General features: G+C 43.4%; 1 protein-coding gene across 9 annotated transcripts in view; it reads left to right on the top strand.

Annotated features, from left to right (window-relative positions):
* The first annotated feature begins 429 nt into the window (after positions 1-429).
* The window catches only part of LOC148030966 (agamous-like MADS-box protein AGL11), a 91,355-nt gene continuing 68,678 nt past the window's right edge, over positions 430-23,106 (top strand). For 3 of the 9 annotated variants that reach the window (XR_015691832.1, XM_087684515.1, XM_087684517.1), the window contains exons 1-2: positions 666-1,700; positions 1,869-1,968. Coding sequence is in view for 6 of the 9 variants with exons in the window: in XM_087684515.1 (XP_087540641.1) it covers positions 1,162-1,700; positions 1,869-1,968 (639 nt within the window). In the remaining 3 variants the exon portion in view is untranslated. Of the gene's footprint in view, positions 1,701-1,868; positions 1,969-23,106 lie in introns of all 9 variants that reach the window. The other 6 variants (XM_087684516.1, XM_087684518.1, XR_015691830.1 and 3 more) reach the window with 4 other exon arrangements.

Below are 23,106 nucleotides of genomic sequence, written 5' to 3'. Positions count from 1 at the left end.
TCGTTCATCTCTCTTTTTACATAAAATTTCATAAATGACTGAAAGCTACATGCTTTCTTTTGCATGTCATCCTAGTCTAGAAGTTGTCTACAATTTTTGGATTTTTACAAGAGATAATATCTAAAATATCATAAATTGGCTACACTTGTCCAAAAAACTAATATGTTTGAACTATGGACACTAACACTAATATCTAAAATGGCATTGGCTCTCTAGATCAATAAGAAAGCTGCACTTTAGAGTTTTTCACATGGTGTGCACGTAGCGGCACGACAACGTAAAACATGGGGATATTAGAGTATAGCTAGTATGGTGTGGAAAGTTGGAAAAAAGAAGACTTAATTAGATCAAGGCAAATGTCACATTAAAACTCTTAATTGGACTTTCAAAGGAAAAGCCACCATAATTTTAGTAAATGAAGGAAAATAACTTGTCACACTATGTTCACTTCACTTGATAGACTCGCACAAGGTCTGGTGTGACATAGAGACCTTTCACACATGAACTAAGTGGACATTCTTCTATCTTTTCACCATAAACTAGACCCCATTTCTCAAACAATTCCTCTTTTGGGTGCAGTTTGCGAAATGGGTCAAAGTTTCTCAAATCAAAGTTAACAAACTAGCTGGGGCCTCCGCGAAACCCCTCTTATGTGTGACACAACCCTTGGTCTCACTGTTGGGCTAGGTGGGAAGTAAACTTATCATAGAAAGCAACGAGGAGTAAACAAGCAAGAAAAAGCTGTTTGTTTCGGATCAGACGTGAAATCTCGCGCTCCACCTACCTCGATGCACGCCAGAGGCTCGAAAGTTGAGGTGATTGATCCACCCACATAGCCGATGTCTTATCTGCGTAGCCAGCCTCCAGGCCCCCCTATCGGAGCCTACGGGCAGGGGATATTCGAAGTTGGGAAGCTCATCCCCCCTCTACCGGAGACTCTCCCCTTCCCGTGTGTGTGTGTCTCTCCGTGTGTGTGTGTGTCTCTCTCTCTCTCTTTTCCCGGGAGTCTCTCGTGAGTCGTGTGGACGGACATTCTCCGCTTCCAGTTTCCTGGGAATAATCTCTTTTTATTGTGCTCGCAACTTGCAAGTTGCAACTATTTGGGAAGTCGGAGTATGATGCATCTTTATACAGTAATTATTGCAAATGGAATGATAGTTGATGTGCTCTCTCTTTCCCTATCTCTCTGTCTTTCGACCTCGTCTCTCTTTCGTTTCTAGCGAGGGCCTTTCTTCTGTTTGCCTGCAACTTCCTGCAGAGTTCGAGACAGCAGCTCTGTTTGCGGGTTTCAGACACAGAGAGAGAGAGAGAGAGAGAGAGAGAGAGGGGCAGGGCGGAATGAGGGAAGGAGCGATGCCCTCCATCATGAGGCCAGCTGAAGCAGCTTATAATCCTCTCGACACGAGCTGTTCCAATTCTAGTGGTCCCAACGCTGACATCTCGTCCTCTGCCACCCCAATTCAGACCAGTGATGCCAGCTCTACTGCGCCCGCGGCCAACCACATTATCGACCCGCCAGCTGGCGTTCGTGTGCGGCCCGTCCGCCGCATCGAGAACAAAATCAGCCGCCAAGTCACCTTCTGCAAACGTCGCACCCGCCTCTTCAAGAACGCCTATGAGCTCGCTGTGCTCGGTGATGCACAGGTGGCTATTATCCTCTTTGCCCCGACCGGCAGGATGCACCACTATGCCAGCTCGAGGTACTCTCAGCTCTCTCTTAAGCATGTAGCTAGTTACACCCGCTCTCATCACTCGATAGGCCAAGTACTTTAGACATTACATATTTTACTCCGTCTAGACATTATATAATCATGTTGCTCCATTTCATCTGTACTGAGCTGCTACAATTGAGTGTTGGTGGGGTTTAGCATGTCGGACATTCTGGAACGCTATCGGGATTGGCACATCTCCCACGGCCTTCCTCTCTCGTCCATGCCTGCGGATGTCTCGCTGCAAGACGAAGCACAGGTACTGCAGCTACTCCATTCTCGTCGTCTCCTCTTTGACTAATGATGTCGTGAACTTTCATTTCTCATACATGTTTTCATTCAGAACGCTGGAATACCACGTCGTTTGATTGGTCCTGTCTCTAGTATTCTGGGCGCTTTGCGGAGGGAGCGAGATAGTAAAGCCAACGTTCACTGTTGATAGGATTGTAGGACTAGAACCAATATTGACGGAGTTTTAGGAAGGACCCGATAGTGTTGAATGAATCACATTACTAAGGACGGTAATATTTATTATTGGAAGCGTGGATAGGAATTGTGCAAGGAGCCGTGCATAGGATTGCGCTAGAAGTTAGGCACATGAAAACCGAAAAGAAATCATCATGGATCGGGCTCAAGACGGCACTTTGCTTATTGCCTAGACGTTTAATATGAATCTTTAATGGACAAGTGAATAGATCTACGTGTCATAAGAGAACGGCAGTTGATGAATGTGCCACACGAACTTGACTTTACTGACTAGTTGCAAGAGTCCGAGAGAATGAGGTCACTCCTCCGTGGTCTAGCACTATTCTTAAAGCACTTGACTCACCCATTTTCAAACTGTCTACAAGGCATGGCATATAGAAAATTGGGGTTAGTTTTTTTGTTTGATTTAAACTTCGATGAGATTGAGAAAAGTTGCAAGATAAAGATAGGGAGAGTAAAACATAATTAGAATATCGTATTAGAATGCTGGAGACAAGACAATTTAAAGTACAATCCAAAGAAACAATAAAGAGAAAAGATTGAGCTCTCAAGTTGAGTCGATCCCATAAGGCCACACGATCCATCGATGATCCAATGGTGGGATCCTCCATTGGACGGGGAATAGGGTGGGTAACAAACTCCCAAAGATCGAAGGTATCAAGGATACACTCCACCTTACATGACCAAAGCGAGTAGTTGGAACCATCAAGCTAGTCTTCTTTGGGCAAAGAAGGGAGTATGAGCACCTGTATAGAGGGTGCCATGAAAGGCATATGAAGGCCAACAAAATGAGCCTTCTGCAAAACATAGAGAGAATGGAGAATAGAGGGATCTCGTATAAACGTGCTAGGTGACCTCCGATCGTCACATGAACTAGCACGAAAGTCTTTTCATCTCTCAAAGGAAGGAATAGAAACCTCATCCTTTGAATTGGTGATAAGACATCTTCGTATATATCTACAATCACCAAACAGTGTGCAACCAAAAAACTGTCAAGATGGAGCCGCCTATGTCAGAAAAGACCCAGAAGATGCTATCACCTGCAAGAGGAGAGAGAATGTTGTCACCTAGAGAGAAAAACTGTCGTCTATTCTCCAAATGATGATGGCTCCTCCTCTGTTGATGTGGACAACCTCCTATTGGTTGCGTTTGATGTAAACGTACGCTATAAACACCTAGAAAATTGTCGTCTACTTCTCCTGATGCTGCAAAATAGCAAAACATAGGTATGGAAGGCTGTGTTTCAGCTTGGAAAACACCACCAAGGGCTGCAAAAAATGGAAGAAGGGCTGCACTTAATGGTGTCCACCTCTGCAATGGAAGCTCTCCTCTGTGCTCTCAGTTAGGCTCTAAAACCATGTGAGAGTGCACAACGAAAGAAGAAACAAGAACACAGAGAGAGTGTGAGAAAACCGAGCACTAATGGCTACCTTTCACGTAGCCGACGCGCCATCCATATCTACAGGTGTAGTGAGGTTACCTCCATGCCATTCGAGTTACCTCCTCTCCTGCACACTCCGGTAGCTCCACGATCCAAGTGCAAGAAGTGAGCTCCATCCCCAACCTCCACGCTCGAAGCTCTATCATTGCGAGTAAGAGAAAAGAAGAGAAGAGAAGAGAAGAAGAGAGGAGAAGGTGGAGAGCTTCTCCATCCCACGGTCCCTCACTCTCACACACTCACTCCCTCACACTCTCACACTCCCTCTCAAGCACAAGCTCAAGTAAGCAATAACAAGAAGAATAAGAAGAAGAACATGAGAGCTACTTTTTGCCACGCATAAGAATGAGCTTCTCATTCACTTTTCAAATTTATATAAAAAACCCTAAATCCCTTTTCGGCGGTGATTCCCTTTTTCCTTTTTTACATGGCCGGCCGTAGCCTAGGCCATTTTTCCTTTGTCCTATCTTCCTAGCTTTCTTTCCACCGCCCATCTATATTTACAATTTGCATGGGTGAGAGCCCAGTGCTCCTTGAATTCAACCGCGATGCGCTTGCGCTTTTTTACACAAGTTTTGTCTTGCGCTTTTCCTTGTGCACCTTTGCCTTCCATTTCTCTTGCCTTGGCCTTTGTCTTTGTCTTTTATTTTAGCTTTCCGGATTTTCCACTGCCTAGTATTCGTTTACAAGATTTTAGGGTGCGCCTTTGTATTATAAAATGTACCTTTCCCCTTTTGCAGTTGCCTTGGACTTTTAAGGTTGCTCTTCTTTCTTCAATCGAGCTATCTTTTTTCTGCCTTTGCCCTGCGTCTTTTTTATTTCCTTTTGCCTTCTTCATATTGGGGTTAACATTACCCCCCTTCTAGAGGAGTGCCAGTCCCATGGTACTCTACGTTGAAGGTAGCATGCAGAGCATGCACCAAAGACGTGGACGGAAGGGACTGTGGTGGCTTGCCTTGGGGGAGTTCGGATGCCAGTGCGTATGAAGGTTGGTGGTGGCAGTGAGCTGTTCCAATTGATGGGTGATATGATTGTTGTAGGTGGCGATAGGGCTACTCTTTGTTGGGAATGCCGCTCATAGCTGGCACAGGGGTTGGTGTTCGTGGGACGCTCACGGTGGAGTTTGCTCGTGACGATTCTCTGGTGGTTGGCATGATGAAGTAAAGGACAAGAGTTTAGAGTTGAGTATTGATGCAGAGCTGACGCCGCTGTCGTTGGAGTTTTTAATACCTGCAATTGGAAAACCTCTCAGGTGGTCTCTCCCTAAGGGGTAGTGCTAGTCTTCTTAGCATGCACAAGACATATTTTGATTAGTTTAGGAGACAAGTCGAACTCTAAGCAAGCTTGGAGTATTGTCCTGCACTTGAGGACCCGAACTGTATATAGACTTTGGTGCAGATATTATGTGAGTGCTCGTGCATACTTAGATATTACGTAGGTAGAAGACTGCAGCCTGGTTTCTCATAACGTCGTGTGGATAAAGCAAAGTGGTTTATGACATAAAGAAGTATGCGTAAAGGTGGGTGCAACATCCTGTGCATTGTGATTGCACAACGTAGCAGGATAGAACTCAAGGATAGTGTACTATCCTTAGGTGGTAGACATGGGACCTATGGATGAGGACGGTGTACTGTTCATGGCCATTCATGTGGTGCATGCCCCAATTGGTTGCCATGGTTTTAAGGTAGAGTGTAAGAGGAAATTGTGGGAATGGTTCAGGGTGACAGGTCTAACCATAGGCGAGACGAGCTTCCTAGGGCTGTCCTGCCCTTGATGTGCCCTGAACTATTGTGGGTGATGCTAGGGGGCTAGGGGACTAGAGACGGAGCCAACCGACCAAGGTCACTGGACGCACCTAATTTGAGGACCCCTATGTGCGGTAATGTGCTCGTGGGTGTTTTTTTTTTTGCCACAGTACAACCATTGCAATATGCGGAGGCTATGAGCCTTTCAATGGGTCAAGACATGTCAAGCCTTGGAGGCTCGGGAAATGGATATGACTGTGATGAATTTGCAGTAGCCTCGTTGTTAGGGGAGCCGTTGCAATATCGGTGCGATTGGAGCAACACCCGTCGTGAGCTCATTGTAGAGCTTGGCCCAAGAAGAGAGAGTAGTCATGACTATGTGTTGGTTCGTGCGATGTGGGCACTCACAAGGGTAATTGTTCATGTTTTGCAGTGTAGCTTTGTTGCGGTTCGTGCACAGTTGCTGGTTTTGCGATGACCCAGGCGTTGAACACGTTTGCACAAAGACCTGTGTTATCCTACATCCACTTGTCACTTTGTGAGAGCACATGCTTGATTTCGTTAAGTAATTCAACAAATGCAGTTATGTTAAGACATGACTTTTCGAAATGGTATGATGTTAATTGCGATGCCTATGCGATTGCTTGTAAAAAACGTGTCATACATTAGCGGTAGGCATAAGAAGTTGCACAAGTGGAGAGTTGCTCTTTTACCCATCAAAAGACAAAAAGTTATGTCCTGATAACTTCTCAAGCTACTTATACATCATAGGGGCTTAGTCAATTTGTACTAGGCAGGGCGAGTTCGATTGGTTAAGCGATTGGGGTGGTGCTGGAGCGGGACTCCTATGAGGTCGGGCAGGGCAAATGTCGGTCGGGACATGAATGGTGTAGTCTCGGGCCGCCAATGTTTCGAAAATGCCTTTAAATAATTCATTAAACTCTTCTTTGTCCCAGGCCGCCTTTTCAGCCCTTGAGCATCTGGTGCTTGAGCGTATGTTGGGAGTTTGTGCAATTGGTGTTGCAACGTCTTGCACGCTTTGTTGAGCATCGACTTTCTAGGTCCGAGGATTTTTCGGCCTTCATCCGGGGCGGTGCCTCTTAGGTCCGCATTTCTTTGTATATCTTTTGAGAGTGGGCACGTAGCGCTTCGACGAAGGGGCATGTGCTGCATGTTTTCGTCATCCGCGAAGAGCGTCTCTGCAAGCCAACTACTCGTGGTTCTCCATGTTTTCCTTGTGGGGGGGGCCTACAAGATGCAACCCAAGGGTTAGGCCTTGATACGGAATGAGATCGTTCGCATGGGAGGGATTTCAGTGTGGGTTATCAAACGCATATGACTAGAAGAGGAGGGGTGGAACGTGTTGTGCTCGTTGTAGCGGAATGGCCCCCGTGATGATGTCGATTTAGCCTCCCGCCATTAGCAGATCTCAGCTCATGCTGAGTTACATCGGTTGGTAGTCATGGATTTGGAGCAGGACTCATTCTCGGAAGGATGGATCAGAAAGGGAAAGGTGTATAGAAAGGGACTATACCCTGCTTACCTCATCAACTATGTTGGTCAGCGCTTTCCAAGGTGGAAATGCGGGGTGCATGCCCTTCGCGCGGAGATGGAAATGGTCATGCGAGAGGGAGACTGGACGAGTCTAGCTTGTTGCCTCCAACTTTTCTGTCTGCGCTTGACTATTATTGCTTGTGTGTGTTGGTAGTGTCTATATAGGGTGACACAAAAATCATTGTTTATATATATACATATTTATGAATCCATGTCACTTTATGAGGATAAAAACCAATTGTAGAACTCGGGATTGTACTGAAGTGTGGTACATGCATCTAGTATTCGTGGTAGCTTACTCAATACCGATAGATATTTTGCCACATCGAGTAGCATGGAACCTTGCTCGAGTCTACTGGCAACATGTAACTCCTCCTCAGTGAGAACCTTATCAAATAGAGAGTTTTCTTGGCTAGATTCAGCCAAGTCCATACTCCGAATGGCAGTCAGCACACTCGAAGGGAGGTTGGTGCCACATAGGTTGGGTCTCTTTAAGACTGCCATTTCGCCAATCGCTCCTCAGAGACTGTCATGATTTGGGCTTTTACTTCGGCCATTGCAACACAGTTTTCAAACCAAAGTTTCTCAAATTGACTTTGACCCTTCGATTGTCGCTTTAGTTGCTCTATCTCTAAGAGATTTGGTTGGTAGAGCACATCATTGAATGTTACAGTTAAGCGTAGTTCGTCGGCTTCCTCGTCAAAGATGAGTCGCATGCGTTCATGTATGAGCCTATCATAGTGCTCGTTAAGATGTTCATGCTCTTCCCAGGATAGGAAAAATGGCAAGTATTTTCCAAGCTGCTCCTTAGGGAATGTGCCCATGTTTGCAAGGACGTAGACACGTGCGAACACCTTGAGCTTAGCATCCAACTCAATTAAGCATTCTGCGATACTTCTATGTTCAACGAGGGCTTGCTCGGTTGCTATCTTATGCAAGGTTCCAGGAGTTTGCCTAGGCTTTAGCGCAGCTGGGGGCTCAGGCCTAGATAAGCAAGATTGGTCAATGCTAGGATTGCTTATGCTCTCGAAAATTGTGCGTTTCTCCTAAGGTTTTGCTGCTATTTTGTCATGGTTCTCCTCGGATATGATTGGTATCGATTTGTCACCATGTTGTGATAGCATTGTATCTACTCTTGACTTGTCGATGCGAGTTCTATTGTCGGTGGATTGAGTGTTGAAAGCAACTGTTGATGGCAACGTGTGCTTTGATTTTTCAGAGCACACGGATGTGTCTGAGGTTTCACCGCTATTAGGGGAGGCGTCAATGGGTTCATTGGTGGGTGGAGTCGATGCTTTATTCATCAACTCTCTAGTGCTCTTTGTCTCAATGTTCTTGGGGTCCAGAACCACCTGCAAACTGTTGTTTTCATTGTTTTCTCCTCTTTTTCTTGGTCAATGAAGGTGCATCTCTCAACATCTCAGGACCCTGGACTCAGTCAATTGTTGTTGTACTTGGTTGGGCCTTAGCCTTTCCTGTATTTAGGGTGTTCACATGGGTCGTAGCTGTGGCTTGCTGACTAGTCTCGCTAGGTTGTGAGGGTGTGATTGTCTCCTTTTTGGAAGAGCCTAGCTCTTCAGTCAATTCCCATGTGTGTAACTCCTCCAGCCTAGGCTCTAGGCAGTTTGGGGGTGCTGGAGTTGTCAAGGGAGTTGGTTGCGATATTTCCTTCACAGGTAAACTGCTAAGGACACACTCTGTGAGGGGCATTGTCATAGCAAAGGGCTGTGACTGCTGTGATTCCTGATTTGGAGTACTAGCAGCTAGTTGAGTGAACTTGCTACCTTTGGTGGATGGTGGTGTCAAGTCCTTAGGGCAATTGGAGGTGGTTGTGTATTTTGTTGCCCTTAGAGCCTTCGCTTGCGTAGATCGAGTGTCGATTGAGCTAGCAACAGTGGATTGCACCGTAGGTTAAGAGCTAAGGATGGGGTCGTGTCCTGCCTCTTGGACATCTGGAAGCTTCGATGGAGATAGAGGTTGGGAGTGAGCAGCCGCCATTGACGACTGCCGTTGTGCTTCTTGTGTTCGTTTGGAAAAGGAGGATGTAGGAGATCCAGGACTCTTAGGTGGACTTGACACTGGCTGAATGGGTCTCTCATGGTTGTTAGATGATTCTGTCATTAGTTTTGTTGAGAAATCAACCTTATCATAAGCGATGTTGTGCCTGTGGTGCTCGTTATCCTCTTGGGAAGTCAAAGGCTCCTTGGCCACTAGTGGACCTTGTGCACGCCCGACGGTTACCTCCGATATCTGCTTGCTAAGCACGGTAGACTGAGGATCTAATTTTTGATAGGTCTTATTCGGTTTTTTTATCTCAATCGTGAGGGGCTCAATCACTCTAGTACTTTTGATTCGAGACTTGGATTTGCGTTTAGGTTTCCTCCTACGTCTCTTTGCTTTTGACATAGTTTGGGCTTCTGACAGAGGTGGTTTAGCAGGGGGTTTTGGTACCCAAATCCATCGGTTGCCTGCATAATACCCTTGAGCACGAAGCAATGCCTTGGAAATCCATCGAGGCGTCGTGCTAACTCTCCATCGATGCCTTCGTCTATAAGGCTTGGGCTTCTTTCGTGGTCTTCTACGATATTTGTAAGTCCAAACTCTCTCCTTCGCCTTGGCTCCTAACCTTTTTGTCTCAAGTATGGCCTCACTCACTGGTTCTCTCCATTCAACCTGCACTTGTATCAACTCTTTCAACAACTCCTTGCTCTCATTAGTAGGCTTGACTGTTATGTTAGCACCTTCCTTGCCTTTCTTTCGAGGTTCGATGAGGTCACCCTTGCTAAAGATCGTGACTATCCTTACACCCGGTAGTGTCAGGTGTATCCTCTGTGCTACATAGTCGGCTTCACACTTCGTTGCCTTTTTGAAGGGCCTTCCTATAAGGATTCCCTTTCCACATTTCTCGCCATTTGGAGGAACATAGAATAGGAATGGCAAGCTTTTTGTTTCAATAGTTACAAGGATTCTACACTTCCCTAGAAGTGGTTGTGGGTGTTCCCCGTAAGGATTAAGAGTTGCATCAGTCGGTTTGAGCTTTGGTTGACCTAGTAGAGTCCATGCTTCGAAAGTCAAGATATTGAAATCAACTCCTTCATCAATGAGAGCATCAACACTGTGCTCTCTTTTTGCGGTGAGTCTGGCCCTATGATAAGCAGGTGGCACTATGTCTTCATCTTCCGGGTCTTGGTTTACAGCTTCAAGTCTTCTAATACATGCCTTTGAGTCCCTAATTGCACAGTCAGATGTGGATTCTCTACTGAGTTCTTGGGTCATCTGTGTAGTGCTGCTCAAGGTACATCTATCGTCAGGACTGTCATGTCTAGTCATCCTCGCATTGTTAGCTTGATGATGTTGCAATCTTCTTCTATTAGACTCAGTTTGAACATAATGTACATGTGTTCTTGTGATCTGGCCTTTTTGCCCTTAATGGCTAGATTGGCCCATTGGGGTTCTAGGGTCTCTGTTTCTCTCGGTTCAGGTATGGGCCTTTGGTTGCTCTTTTGTCGATGAGAATCCATGTTCGCGTAGAGCTATTACTACACTAGGGTCTAATTTGGAGGACCTGTTACGGTGCACGTTTCCTCTCCAACCCACTTGGGGGAGGTGCGGAGGGGGCAAAGCTCCCTCTGCGAGGGTCCTCTCCTACTGGCGGGGTCCTTGAGTGGTTTATGTGAGTGAGTTCCTTGAGTTATTGAATGCAACCCTTACTTTATGGTCACTTAGTGTGCGTGTCGCTCCTTGTGCACTTGTGCTCAGTCAGGCTTTCAATCTCTTTAAGTACATTCAAGTACGAAAATTCGCGGTGAGTGCAACAAGCTACTTGAAGCATCTTACGCACTCCTGGTTGTTTGGACCTGATAGACTTGCTGGTCCCTTTGCTGGCCGCCTTGACGGGGTTCAACACCTTTCTAATTTGTTGCCTAGCTGTTCAAGTCAAGTTTTTGAGAATTTGATCAAAATTTTTACTCGGCCCAGCTGGTCCGAATTGCAGGGTCCGAGTGCCCGATTCGGGCCGTCCGAGGACCGAGTGGAAGGGGCCATATGTAACTGTCTGAATGCCAAACTCGACCAGTCCAAACGTAGATGTTTGAGGGCCGAGTGGGCCGAGGTTGAGTCAGGAGGGCCGAGTGGGTCGGGGCGGAGTTCCAAGGGAGTCCGAGTGCTCGATTCGGACGGGCCGAGCGTGGACGTCCGAGTGGTAGTGGCCGAATGGTTTGAGGACCAAGTGGCCGAGTGGGCCGAGTCGAGTGGTCAGGAGGGCTGAGTGGGCCGAGAGCCGAATGGCCGAGCGGACCGAGGGCCGAATGGTCGAGCGGTCCGAGGGCCAATTTTGGGACTCGGCCCAGAATCGCCGTCACTTGGACACGCCTGGCGCGGCGCGTTTTTTCGTCGGCCTTTACAAAATTCGTCGTGCTAGATATTGGAGGCCTCTCCCTAGTTAAGCAGCTCCAGATCCATCCTACTCATGTAGGGGAAGGTGTAGAATTACCTGGGCTAGGCAAATATTTCTCGGATGATAAGATCGAAGCGGATCCACTCATGAAGCTTTCCTTTTCTCTCCTGCTCTCCTGAAACCCTACAATGCACAATGTGTCCTTTCTTGCCACTCGTGGCCCTTATACCCCTTCTCGAGTATGGTATTGATGTTCCCAATCACTCACTTGCCTATCTTAGACATCACAAGCGAGCTTTTTACCCTTTTTTGCACAATTTTTGCCCTATTTTTGCCCTATTTTGCAATAGTAAACCCTAATGCTTATTTTCTTTGTTTTTCTTTGTTTTTTTCCTACTCTAATGCATTCAAATCACAAAGTAAATACCTACACTACTCCATCTCACAACATAAATCTCAAAAAAGCAAAAAACCTACTTGCCAAGGAGATCGAATACCATCTTCAACCCCCTCACTTTCTACCTATCTCAAGCACCGGTTCGGGGAAAACCCTTACTTCGATGCTCGATTCGAAGCGCGCAAGTGCTCAAGGCTTGAATCCATTGGTCCCGGTAACGGAACCAAAATATGGGAGCTTTCGCTCTACCGCCAAGATCCATGGACGGCTTATTATTTCAAGTGTTCCAAGCCGAGCACTAATGGCTACCTCTCACATAGCCGACGCGCCATCCATATCTACGGGTATAGTGAGCTTACCTCCATGCCGTTCGAGTTATCTCCTCTCCCGCGCACTCGGGTAGCTCTACGATCCAAGTACAAGCTTCAAGCGAGCTCCATCCCCAAGCTCCACGCTCCAAGCTCCATCATCGCGAGCAAGAGAAGAGAAGAGAAGAGAAGAAGAGAGGAGAAGGTGGAGAGCTTCTCCATCCCAGGGTCCCTCACCCTCATACACTCACTCCCTCACACTCTCACACTCCCTCTCTCAAGCACAAGCTCAAGCAAGCAAGAACAAGAAGAATAAGAAGAAGAAGATGAGAGCTACTTTTTGCCACACACAAGAATGAGCTTCTCTTTCACTTTTCAACTTTATATACAAAACCCTAAATCCCTTTTGGGCGGTCATCCCCTTTTCCCTTTTTTACATGGCCGACCGTAGCCTAGGCCCTTTTTCCCATTGTCCTGCAAGAACAAGAAGAATAAGAAGAAGAAGAGGAGAGCTACTTTTTGCCAGACACAAGAATGAGCTTCTCTTTCACTTTTCAACTTTATATACAAAACCCTAAATCCCTTTTGGGCGGTCATCCCCTTTTCCCTTTTTTACATGGCCGACCGTAGCCTAGGCCATTTTTCCTATGGTCCTTCTATCTTCCTAGCTTTCTTTCCACCACCCATCTATATTTACAAATTGGGCGGGTAAGAGCTCGGTGCTCCTTGAATTAAACCACGATGTGCTTGTGCTTTTTTACACAAGTTTTGTCTTTCTCTTTTCCTTGTGTGCCTTTGCCTTCCATTTCTCTTGCCTTGGCCTTTGTCTTTGTCTTTTATTTTAGCTTTCCGGATTTTCCACCGGCTGGCACTTGTTTACAAGATTTTAGGGTGCGCCTTTGTATTTTAAAATGCACATTTCTCATTTTGCAGTTGCCTTGGACTTTTAAGGTTGCCCTTGTGCTTTTGGCCTTTTCTCATTTTCTTTCTTCAATCGAGCTACCTTTTTTCCGCCTTTGCACTGCGTCTTTTTTATTTCATTTTGCTTTCTTCGTGTTGGGGTTAACACACACAGAGAGAGAGAGAGAGAGAGAGAGAGAGAGAGAGAGAGAGAGAGAGAGAGAGTAGAAAATGAAGGAATAAATACTACACTAATTGAAATAAATGTTGAATACAAAGTTGTGGACTGATTAGTTCCTGTACATAGCCTGGAGTGTAAATGAGGACACTAGATCAGGTTGATGATGATGACAGCATCAACTTCAGAGGAATATGATGGAGTTAGAGTGTTCACATGCTAAGGAAGGAGGGGAGATGATAATACAATCGATTGCCAAGTGGAAAATTGCTATAAATAGACAAAAAATCCAAAAACTGGCCGACATGAAATTTGAAGCAAAAAATATATATGATTAGCATTTAATGGTGATCCGATCAGCATTTAATGTTGATAAAAATTTCAAAAATTCTAACAAAAATCCTGACAAGGTTGGACAATGTCCAGCAGGTGAAGCAAATTGAAGAATGTAGAAACTGCCCTTGAGAAATGCACATAAAATTCCAACTGGAGGAGAAAATGCACTAAAATACAATAAACTGAGTGCTCTAGAATGAACTACCTCCTCCATAAAAAAAGTGATAGATAGGTTAGAGCTCCTAAAGTCCTCATCTAACTCAGACTGAGGCTCACAAGTAGGAGATGAGAAGGTATGACAAACATGATTGGTAACATGATCATGATTGGCAGTACAAATTGTCATAAATGAAAAGGAAGTATGAATATTGAGTAAATACGAAATAGCAAAATATTGAGGCTACTTTTGGAGTCAACATTAAGACAAACCTGACATATCTTATGCTAATCATGGGATTTCAGCCTTGAGAGCTTGTTGCCTTTGGAGAAAGTAGACCTGAGGAAATACATCATACTCATTAGGGTGTGGATTGACGTGATAATTTACTTCACGATCCGCTCTTCTTTTATGGACAGGACCCAAGGAGCATGAGGTAGTTGCAAAAGACTATCGGTGCTTAACTATGGACAAAGTGCCTCCATCTTGCCTATCTTCTTTCAATCCATTTGTGCCACTATAGTGTCTCTTTTTCTTGTGATATGGTCCCATAATAATCTGTCCACAGTTTTAAAAATATGGATGGGATCCAACAAATGTTGATTTGTAAGTGGGTTCAATATGCCAACTCGTAGAAAACTGAGAATTGTTGCATTCTGCTTGGATGTGACTCCTTCTAGATCATTTTCAACTCCTACCAGCTTTGGGCACTCATTTGTGCTAGAGATCATCCAAGACAACCTTCCCTCAATTCATGACCCTCTGATAAGAAAGTGACGTATCCTTGATATACCATCTTCTTCATGGTTGGTGACCTTCGAGAGATTAATTGTGGCCTACACAATGGACGTAGCACCCAAGAACGAGCAAGCTAAGGATCAAGTATCATTTCTCTGTAGAAACCCATGGTGGAATGTTGTAGTTAGCAAGAACTATAGGCCACACATTGTAAGGAGTTGAGCAAAGACCAAATGGATTCACGCCATCTACCATAGCAAGACCAAGCTACATATTCCATGGCTCTCGTGTAAAGCTTAGAAATGTGGAGTCAATGTGGCTCCATGTGTGTGAATCTTCTTATATTCATTGGACTACATTTGTAGATCTATTCTACGCATGCCACGTTGTCAAGATCACCATTCTCGAGGTACGAAACATATGATATATATGCAGTATAAGTGAAAAGTGTCTGAGAACCTTGTGAGGGGCGGTTTGCCCTTGCAAGTCCCGTCGATACTTGTGAGCACCACACTTTGAGCATGTCTCCATAGTCTGGTAGTCCCCTCGAAACAACATACAATCGTCAACACATGCATGGATGCTATTGTAGTCTATACCAAGCTTTCATAACACCAATTGTACATCATCAGAGACTTAAGCATCATGTTTTTAGGTGGTAATATATGCTACTTTAGCAACCTGAAAGAAAAATTAGAAGATGCCTTGAAGAGCACAAGAAGTGTTTTTCATTTTATAATAGAGTCAAAAAAATCAATGGAGCATAGAATGTACCTAAACAACTCGGTTACACTCGCATCACTCCATCCGTACTTTGCCTACACACTTAAGGAGTGCAAGCAACGTCTTCAGGTGAGATACTCGGCACCCATCATATAATGGTATAGATGCTTCTTCTCTCAATGGATCAGATGACTTAGTGTCCATGGGCATTAATGCATCGATTATTGCCTCCATCTCAGGTTCAAAGATTGCATGAAGGTCCAAAAGGCCCAATGTCTCCTTTGGTATTGAGGGTGTTGTTTGCGATGTGCCCTCCAATTGGTATATCGGCTTAGACAATCCATCCATCGCATGCCCCCATGAACTTTTCTAATGGCCACTTGCATACATGTTCTATGGACAGCTTGCATTTGTTTGATTGCCAGCTTGCATTAAGTGTAAAGACATGGAACACATTGATTAAGATTCTTCATTGTTGATTTTCCTCCATTTTAATCTCTACTTTTCTTTCTCTCCGTTTCCCTTTATTTGTTTTCCTCCATCCATCTCTCTTTGTCCATTTGGCTCACTTTATCCTTCTTTGTTTCTCTCCCCACCCCTCTTTCTCTCTCTTTCTCTTTTTTTATTTGCTTCCCTTTATCCTTTTTTGTTTCTCTCTCCCTTCCCCCCTCTCTCTCAATGTTTCTTTCTCTCCCCCATCTTCCCTCCCACTCTCGCTTCTCTCTCTTTTTTCCCTCTCTTCTCTCAATTTCTTTCTCTTTTCCTATTTACTCTCACTAAATGAATATTGTTACAATTAAAAAGAAATAAAAAATAAAAAAATTATAAAACAAGGACATTGAAAGACACTCTCTCCCCACCCCTCTTTGTGTCTCCCTTTATTTTACTATCATTACATTCTCTCTAATTCTCTCAGTTTTTCGTTTTTCTCTCTCGTTCTCTATTTATTGTTCTCTCTATCTCCTTTTTTCTCTCTAGCTCCATCCCTTTTTCTCCCCCTTCCTCTTTCATTTCTTTTCACTCTCATTCCTCTTCTGAACCCACCTCTTTCTTCATTCTCCGTTTCTCTTTCTCTCTCCCTTTTCTTTCTTTCCCTCTTTCTCTTTCTTTGTTTCTCTCCTCCCCTTGTTTCTCTCCCTCATTCTCCTCTCTCTCTCTCCCTTCATTTCTCATTTCTCTCTTCCTCTCTCTCTCTGTTACCCTTCCCCCCTTTCTCTCTCTCTTTCTGTCTTCCTCTTCCTCCTTGTTTCTCTCCCTCATTCTTCTCTCTTCCTCCCTTGATTTCTCATTTCTCTCTCCTCTCTCTCTCTCTTTGTTATTCTTTCCCCCTCTCTCTCTCTCTTTCTTTATATCTTGTTTCTATTTCTCTCTCTCTCTCTCCTTTTCTCTTTTTCTCTCTCGTTCTCTCTTCCTCGTCCTTCCTTCTTCTCCCTCCCTTCTTTTCTCTCTTCCTCTCTCTCTTTCAATGTATTTGATTACAAAGAAAAACAAAAAAAAAAAGAAAGGAAGAAAACACAAACACAAAGCAAGAAGAGGCAATGTACTTGTCACAAAGGATCGAGGATGAATTATTTTCCACCTTCTCTTTGCCAGGCCCATTTTTCTCCCTTTGCGCACTTCTCCCTCTTCTTTGCGTACGGCGGCGGTAGCGGCTATGGCAAGGAGCTCTCATTCTCTCTCTTTCCATCTTCCTCTCCCTCTTTCTCTTAAGGCGACGAACTCTCTCTCTCTCTAAAAAATGTTTGCGACAAATGTCGTGCTCGAGTTTTCATTGCTTTCTTTTTCTCAAACCGACATCACTATCTGCATTGTAGTTAGTGTCGCTATTATCATCGCTATTCAATTTAGCAATGCTGCTATTTTGCATCGCAAACCGGTGTTGCTATGTTCCCATTCCCTTGTAGTGGCCTCATGTTAGGATTATGTCAAAATCAGAAAACGAAAATATTATTTCCTAGTTTGATGAAGATAGTTTGTATCAAAGGGCAAGGTTGATCTCAAACAAGTTCACTAGACAATATTTCTTAATTGCTATGTGGACTTGAACTAAGACAAAGCACACAAGTTCTTACAAGGATGCAAGAAAATCATCAAAGCATAAGAATGATGGATGCTCTAGTTAAGACATTAAGCTGGAGTGTTTAAGGGGTGACACAATCAAGTCTTCTTAGAGTTGATGAAGAAGCAACTCTTGCTTCCAAAACTAGTAGCTCCTAAATGTCCAAGATAGTCCATGGAGGAGTCTCTTGAAGTATACAAGTCCAATACAACTATTCAATAATCTCCAATCACACACAATGATGAATGGTTAATCTTGAAAATTTGTATCTATGAGAATAATATGTGAATATAGATTAAGAAAATATATGTACATTTAGGAGGAGTAAATCTTGACTAGATAAGGTCCTTATGATGGACACTTTAGTATATGTATGTACATCCACCTACCAATCTCTCTGTAGCTCACTCATCCTCATAGATTTCACCACATTAATCATGGTCTTACATATACAAATTATTGATTATCGCATGCATTGTCATGCAAGTTGATTACACTTGTGTTTTGCTTTGTGATATTGTGCTCCCTAGTTACATGACTTATGTGTATACTTCCATGACATTACAACATTGTTGAATATGTTGACTGCATTTTTTTCCTTGATTCAACTTTAATTACCTTTGCCTACAACTATGCGACCTTCTTCAAACAATGACTTGATACTCTTCACATATTTGTGGCATCATGTTTCATATTCATGCCTTTTCCCTTAGTCAATGGATTTCCTTAAGTTTTCACATTTCACTTACCTTCACTTTTTATGAAACCTTTTGTAATCCCTAATCTAGACACACTTTCAAACTCGATACTTGCAATACTTTTTGCATATATTTAAGTTATATTTTTATGTCAATGTTTCCTTATTTGGGGCATAAGATCACCACTTGAGCTAACTACATTTATGCTTCTCTTGTTGTCACTATTACTTCTACAAATGTTTATATTATAATTGGATTCGATTGAGTGCAATGGGACATAACTTGATCTATATGGGAGCTTGTTTGGGTTGCTTCACCTTTTGAGGATGTAGGTTTTGAGAGCTCTTTCAACCTCCTTTTATCATTGGCTCTTGGAGTATTCCATGCTATATCAATCAATATGGTAGATATTTCTTAGATGGTGACGAGACATGCATCATTATGGAGTTATCATGGTGATGGTGTGCATGGTTCCATATGTGCCATGAATAATCCCAAGCTTCTTCATCCTTTATTCTCCTTAGCCATTTGATAGCTTAGGTGGATTCCCTTGACTCAAGGAATCATTGCTACCTCTTCTTGAGTACAAGAGGGTGGTAATGATAAGCATGGTCATGATCTAGCTATTTCATGTCTTGCTTGGTCTCTAGATGGCCAACTCTATTGCCTTTGGAGAGCCATCGGAGATCTTCTAGTCTCTTTGATTTTACCTTTATATATGTTTGGCTAGAGAGAAGGCATGTGTGGAGAAGCAAAGAGTGCATGTTGATGCTCTTATAATAGTAAAAGAGTACGCCTTCTTACTAGCTTCTCTTTTAGTGATTCTTTTAGGGATCATGGACTTGGTGGTGGTGGAGTCATGTTTCACAAAGAAGAAGTATGCACTATAATTCCAATGGGTTTGGAGCAACAATTTTGGATTCTATTTTTGTTTTATGTCATGTTTATACTACTCAGGGGTAATTTGAAGACTAATTGGTCTAGCCAATTTATTTATTGGTTGCTGAAATTAATTTTTTGAGCATTAGAATAATTATTAAATTAATATTTAGAATTAATATTCTAAAAATTAATTTAATAAGATGAATAATAGTGAAAAATAAAACTAGAAGATTGTTACTTGGAAAAACTTATCTATACAAGTGAAAAAAAAGTTTTTAAGGATTAGTGGAATATATTCTAGCCATTGTGAGAGAAAAGGAAGCTGTGAGAGAGCAAGGAGAGACTACTGATGTGATTTGCAACCACTAGGGATTAGTTCTATAGTAATATGTGACACCAAATCGTAGCCCTCCAAGAGTAGGCGAGAGTAGACTAGGTTCTTCTAGTGCAAATGATTGCATAGAAGAGGAGACAACAGTCTTTCCGATGGTCTTAAGCTGTAGGTGATAGCTTCCATGGCTGTTTGAGCGGGGAAATGATAGTTTTTCAATGTTTCTTGCCACGATACTCTGAATCTCTCTCTCTCGATAATATTCTCTATCATCTCCTTGCCATCTCTCAAGTTATCTAAACATTTTTTAGTAATTTGAGCCATCGATAGAAGAAAATTTAGCCAATCTATATTATAAACCCTAATTTACAATAGAATTAGAGTTTTAACAACCATCTCAAGATGTGTGCTTAGAATTGAGAGCCTAGAACTTGAATTTCAGTAATTGAAATTGAGAAAATTTAGGAAGATTTAATAGGCCAACTAGCCAATATCAAATTTGGGGCTGAATTTGTCTTTCAAGGAGCAGGGTGAAGGCCAATCCCCAAGTAAACCAAGTGGCAAATTGGCTTAGAGACTTGTTAATCAATTTTGACAACAAGTGGTACTTGGATTAATAAAGGAGATCAGAGGATCCTAGTTGTACTCCATCCATTTTTGCAATAAAAGTTAAAGAAATATCATGAGGAATACCAGTTTTGGGGCCAATAGGTTATCCAATACAATCAAAGATTATATTGTAAGTTGTGCTTAATTTTATGAATTTGTTAATTGTTGTTATGGAGTGCTTAATCAAGTTTCACTACCCTCTTTAAGAAGGAAGATTAATTTCATGCAACCATTTGCTCATCCATTGTTGCATCCCATGAGTATAACCAACAACATCCTCAAAACAAATGGACTCAACATCCTCAATCATCTTTACCATATAAGCATAATGGTGTGCTATGTAACCTTTAAAACCAAATCTTTCAATGGGATACCTGACTCTACGAGACCTACGCATTATTGGATCACTTAGTGGAGCCTTTGCATTACCATGTGTAGTGTGTACATCTAGAGTATAATATCCCCACATGGGCCATCGGAACCCCTCCTTAGTAATTATTAATATTTTTTTTAAAAATATCCCCCTCCCCCCTATCATCGTGGATAGGTGGCGGGGGAAAGAAGGACAAAGAGGATGATGAAGACGAGCATGAGAAGGGAGGAGGCGATGATGCGGGGAAAGAAGAGGAAGATGACGATGTTGTCGAGGGAGAAGAAGTGGCAAATGATCGCAATGATGATGAGGGAGAGGACAAGAATGAGGCCACGGGCCTACAAAACTCCCCGCCCCCATGCAGAATAGGTGGTGGTTGTCGCCACCACCACCACTCCACCTCCTCTCCACATTTCCCCCCACCACCTCCCCCAATAATACCCCCATTCCCACTATAACCCCCCCGCCCCGAGGGCTGGAATTTGGCCCCTTCTTTCTCTCTTCCCCATCGCAAGGAGGCAAAGGTCGTTGCACGGGCTGAGAGGGAGAGAGAGAGAGGGTGAGGGTGAGAGTGAGAGTGAGAATGAAAGTGAGAGAGAGAGAGAGAGAGAGGAGAAGAAGAAGAAGAAGAAGAGTAGATACCACCTCCTCCTTTCCCTCTTGCTACCGAGAGAGAGAGAGAGAGAGAGAGAGAAATCTAAGAAGGCAAGAAGAAAAAGGGGATCATCATTACCAAAGGCCTTCCACATCTCATCATTCTCCTTTCATCCGCATGAAGGGCCTCTTCCATGTATGAGCCCTTCTTCCTAGTCAAAGCTCTTTTCCTGCGGAGTTTCAAGCCCCTTTCAAAGGGCTATTAGGTTACCAAGATTGAGAAAGAGAGAGCCATGGCCATGATCATTGGAAGCGGTTGGAAACAAGAGTGTAACTACAAGCAACACTCCATCTTCAAGTGCGCAGACTAGAGGGTGTCCACACGCGTGCTTTCTTTCCCCTTTCCTCCGCCCACAAGCTTAATTCTCTCCCCAATGGGCCCTCGGTAATCAAGTACAAGGCATGAAAGTCTTTTGCCAAGTATGTCTAAAAGAGAATAAGATCGAGGATGACCCCCAAGCGAAAATTGTTGCGCGCAGATGGCAATCTCTCAACAAGCAATGGAGATTCGGGTGAGGACATCACTGCCAATCCAACTGCGATACTGGTCGTAAGTAATGTATTTTCAAATTAATGGACTGCTTGCTTTGATTTTTGCATGAGATGCATGAGATACTGTGTCACACAATAATAGGTTAACTAAAAGGATAAAGTTCATCTCAAATATTCGAGGATAAAGTTTGAGAAGTGCTTGTATCAAGGGAAGTTAATTTCTCCTAGTTCTTTTGCGACAAGTCCATGCATAGCATAAGTAGCATATAAGACTCTAAAGTATTAAGCATCGATAAGCCTTCAATTAATCTTTGCGTAGGAAAATATTATTTAGGGTTCACAAGGTTACCCTAAGGGTTATGCACATAGACGGTACATGCATGGGAGAGATTATGTGAAAGTTACATCAATGATACATGACTCCTTGCCCTAGGGGAATGGAAGATAAAGTCAATTAAAATTCTACATAGCGTCGATCTTTGATCCCAAGCGGGAGAGTAAATATGCGATGGAAAGTTTATTGCGACTATTCTTACAACATTTGGAAAAGAATACCATTGTTTCTATTGGTTGATTAAACAACGTTCTAAATGCTTTGCATTAAACTCATTGTTGGATTGTGGTTGGGATGATTATTCCATGTGCTTATGTTTGATGGTAAATGCATACAGAGGTCTGTGATGATAAGTTGCTATTGGAATAATTGAATGTTTTCTTGGGAAATTATATTAGGGTTGAATGCCTTGTTTGTGCTTGATTCTTAACGAGATCAATTAAGGAAATGATATTTTGCACAAGATATTTTGCGCGTGTGGATCATCTCCAAGGTCACACCATGCTTTGACCACTCAAGGGCACTACTCGATTCATGGGTTGAAGATCGAGGGGTGAAAAGGCCAACCACAAAAATTGTGTCTCACTCCTAAGCCGCTTGGGGTCAGGTTGAGCTATGGACACCCCTTGCCTAGTTCGGAGGGAGTTGAAGACTACTGTGAGCCCAACATCCATGGCATTGGAAGATCCTATTCTAGATAAAGGATGGAATTTTATGGTACCATGTGATTTGGACCCTTCTACAAGGCAGAAGGGATACATAATTTCTCCTATATGGGCAGGAGACAAAGATTACCTTAAAGATAAGTTAAGGAACTTGTTTATCAAAAGGCTTGCTTGCTCTATTTTTGTGTCAGTGTCATAAGTTACGTGAACAAACCCTATTTCCTAAAAGGCTTATTAAGGAAGCTGATTTTTAAATGTCACACATAAATGTGATAGGACCTAATTAGATAACTAAAGAATGCCTATTGAGGGAAGCGGGTGGGCAGAACCCTGGATGAGTCCATATGGGAGGGTGATCCCAAAGAATTGGGAGGCTTGTCATAAGGTTTTACCATCATTTGACCTTTAGGTATTGATAGGTTAGAACTCGATTCATGCCCTTTTAGGGGACCGGAATGGGACTATGCTCCACTGGTAGAGAGGTTGAGCGGCGCATTCCTCTCGTCTCCCATTCTCTTTGAACCAAGTGCAGCTTGGATCTACTTTGACATGGGTATCTTTGCGTAAAGTAGAATGTCCAAGACCCAAGGCTAGAATACTATCAAGAGACCTTGACCACTAGGAACCAAGATTCTAGGTCGATCCTAATGGGTTTGGCTGCGGACATTCCGTTGCGAGGCGGACTCGGAAAACCGTAGGCAAAAAACCCCAGAACATTCCATGGGAGAGATGGGTGTGATGCTTAGATTTGTTTCTCGATGGACCTCTAAAACGTGCTTGGATAGCTGATAGGCGGGCATGTTACAATTGGTATCAGAGTGAAACTTCGTAATGAGATGTGATTGATTAATTGGTTCATAGATATATCCTAAATAGAATAATTGAAGTGATATGGCTTGATTGTCAGGCACCTTCTACACCCACGTATACTGACATGCAAGAGA

The sequence above is a fragment of the Lygodium microphyllum genome, chromosome 9 (genome assembly GCF_053477565.2).
Source record: "Lygodium microphyllum isolate KBCC chromosome 9, Lygodium_microphyllum_v1.1.10, whole genome shotgun sequence".
NCBI lineage: Eukaryota > Viridiplantae > Streptophyta > Polypodiopsida > Schizaeales > Lygodiaceae > Lygodium > Lygodium microphyllum.
This window is presented reverse-complemented; position numbering and strand designations above follow the sequence as displayed.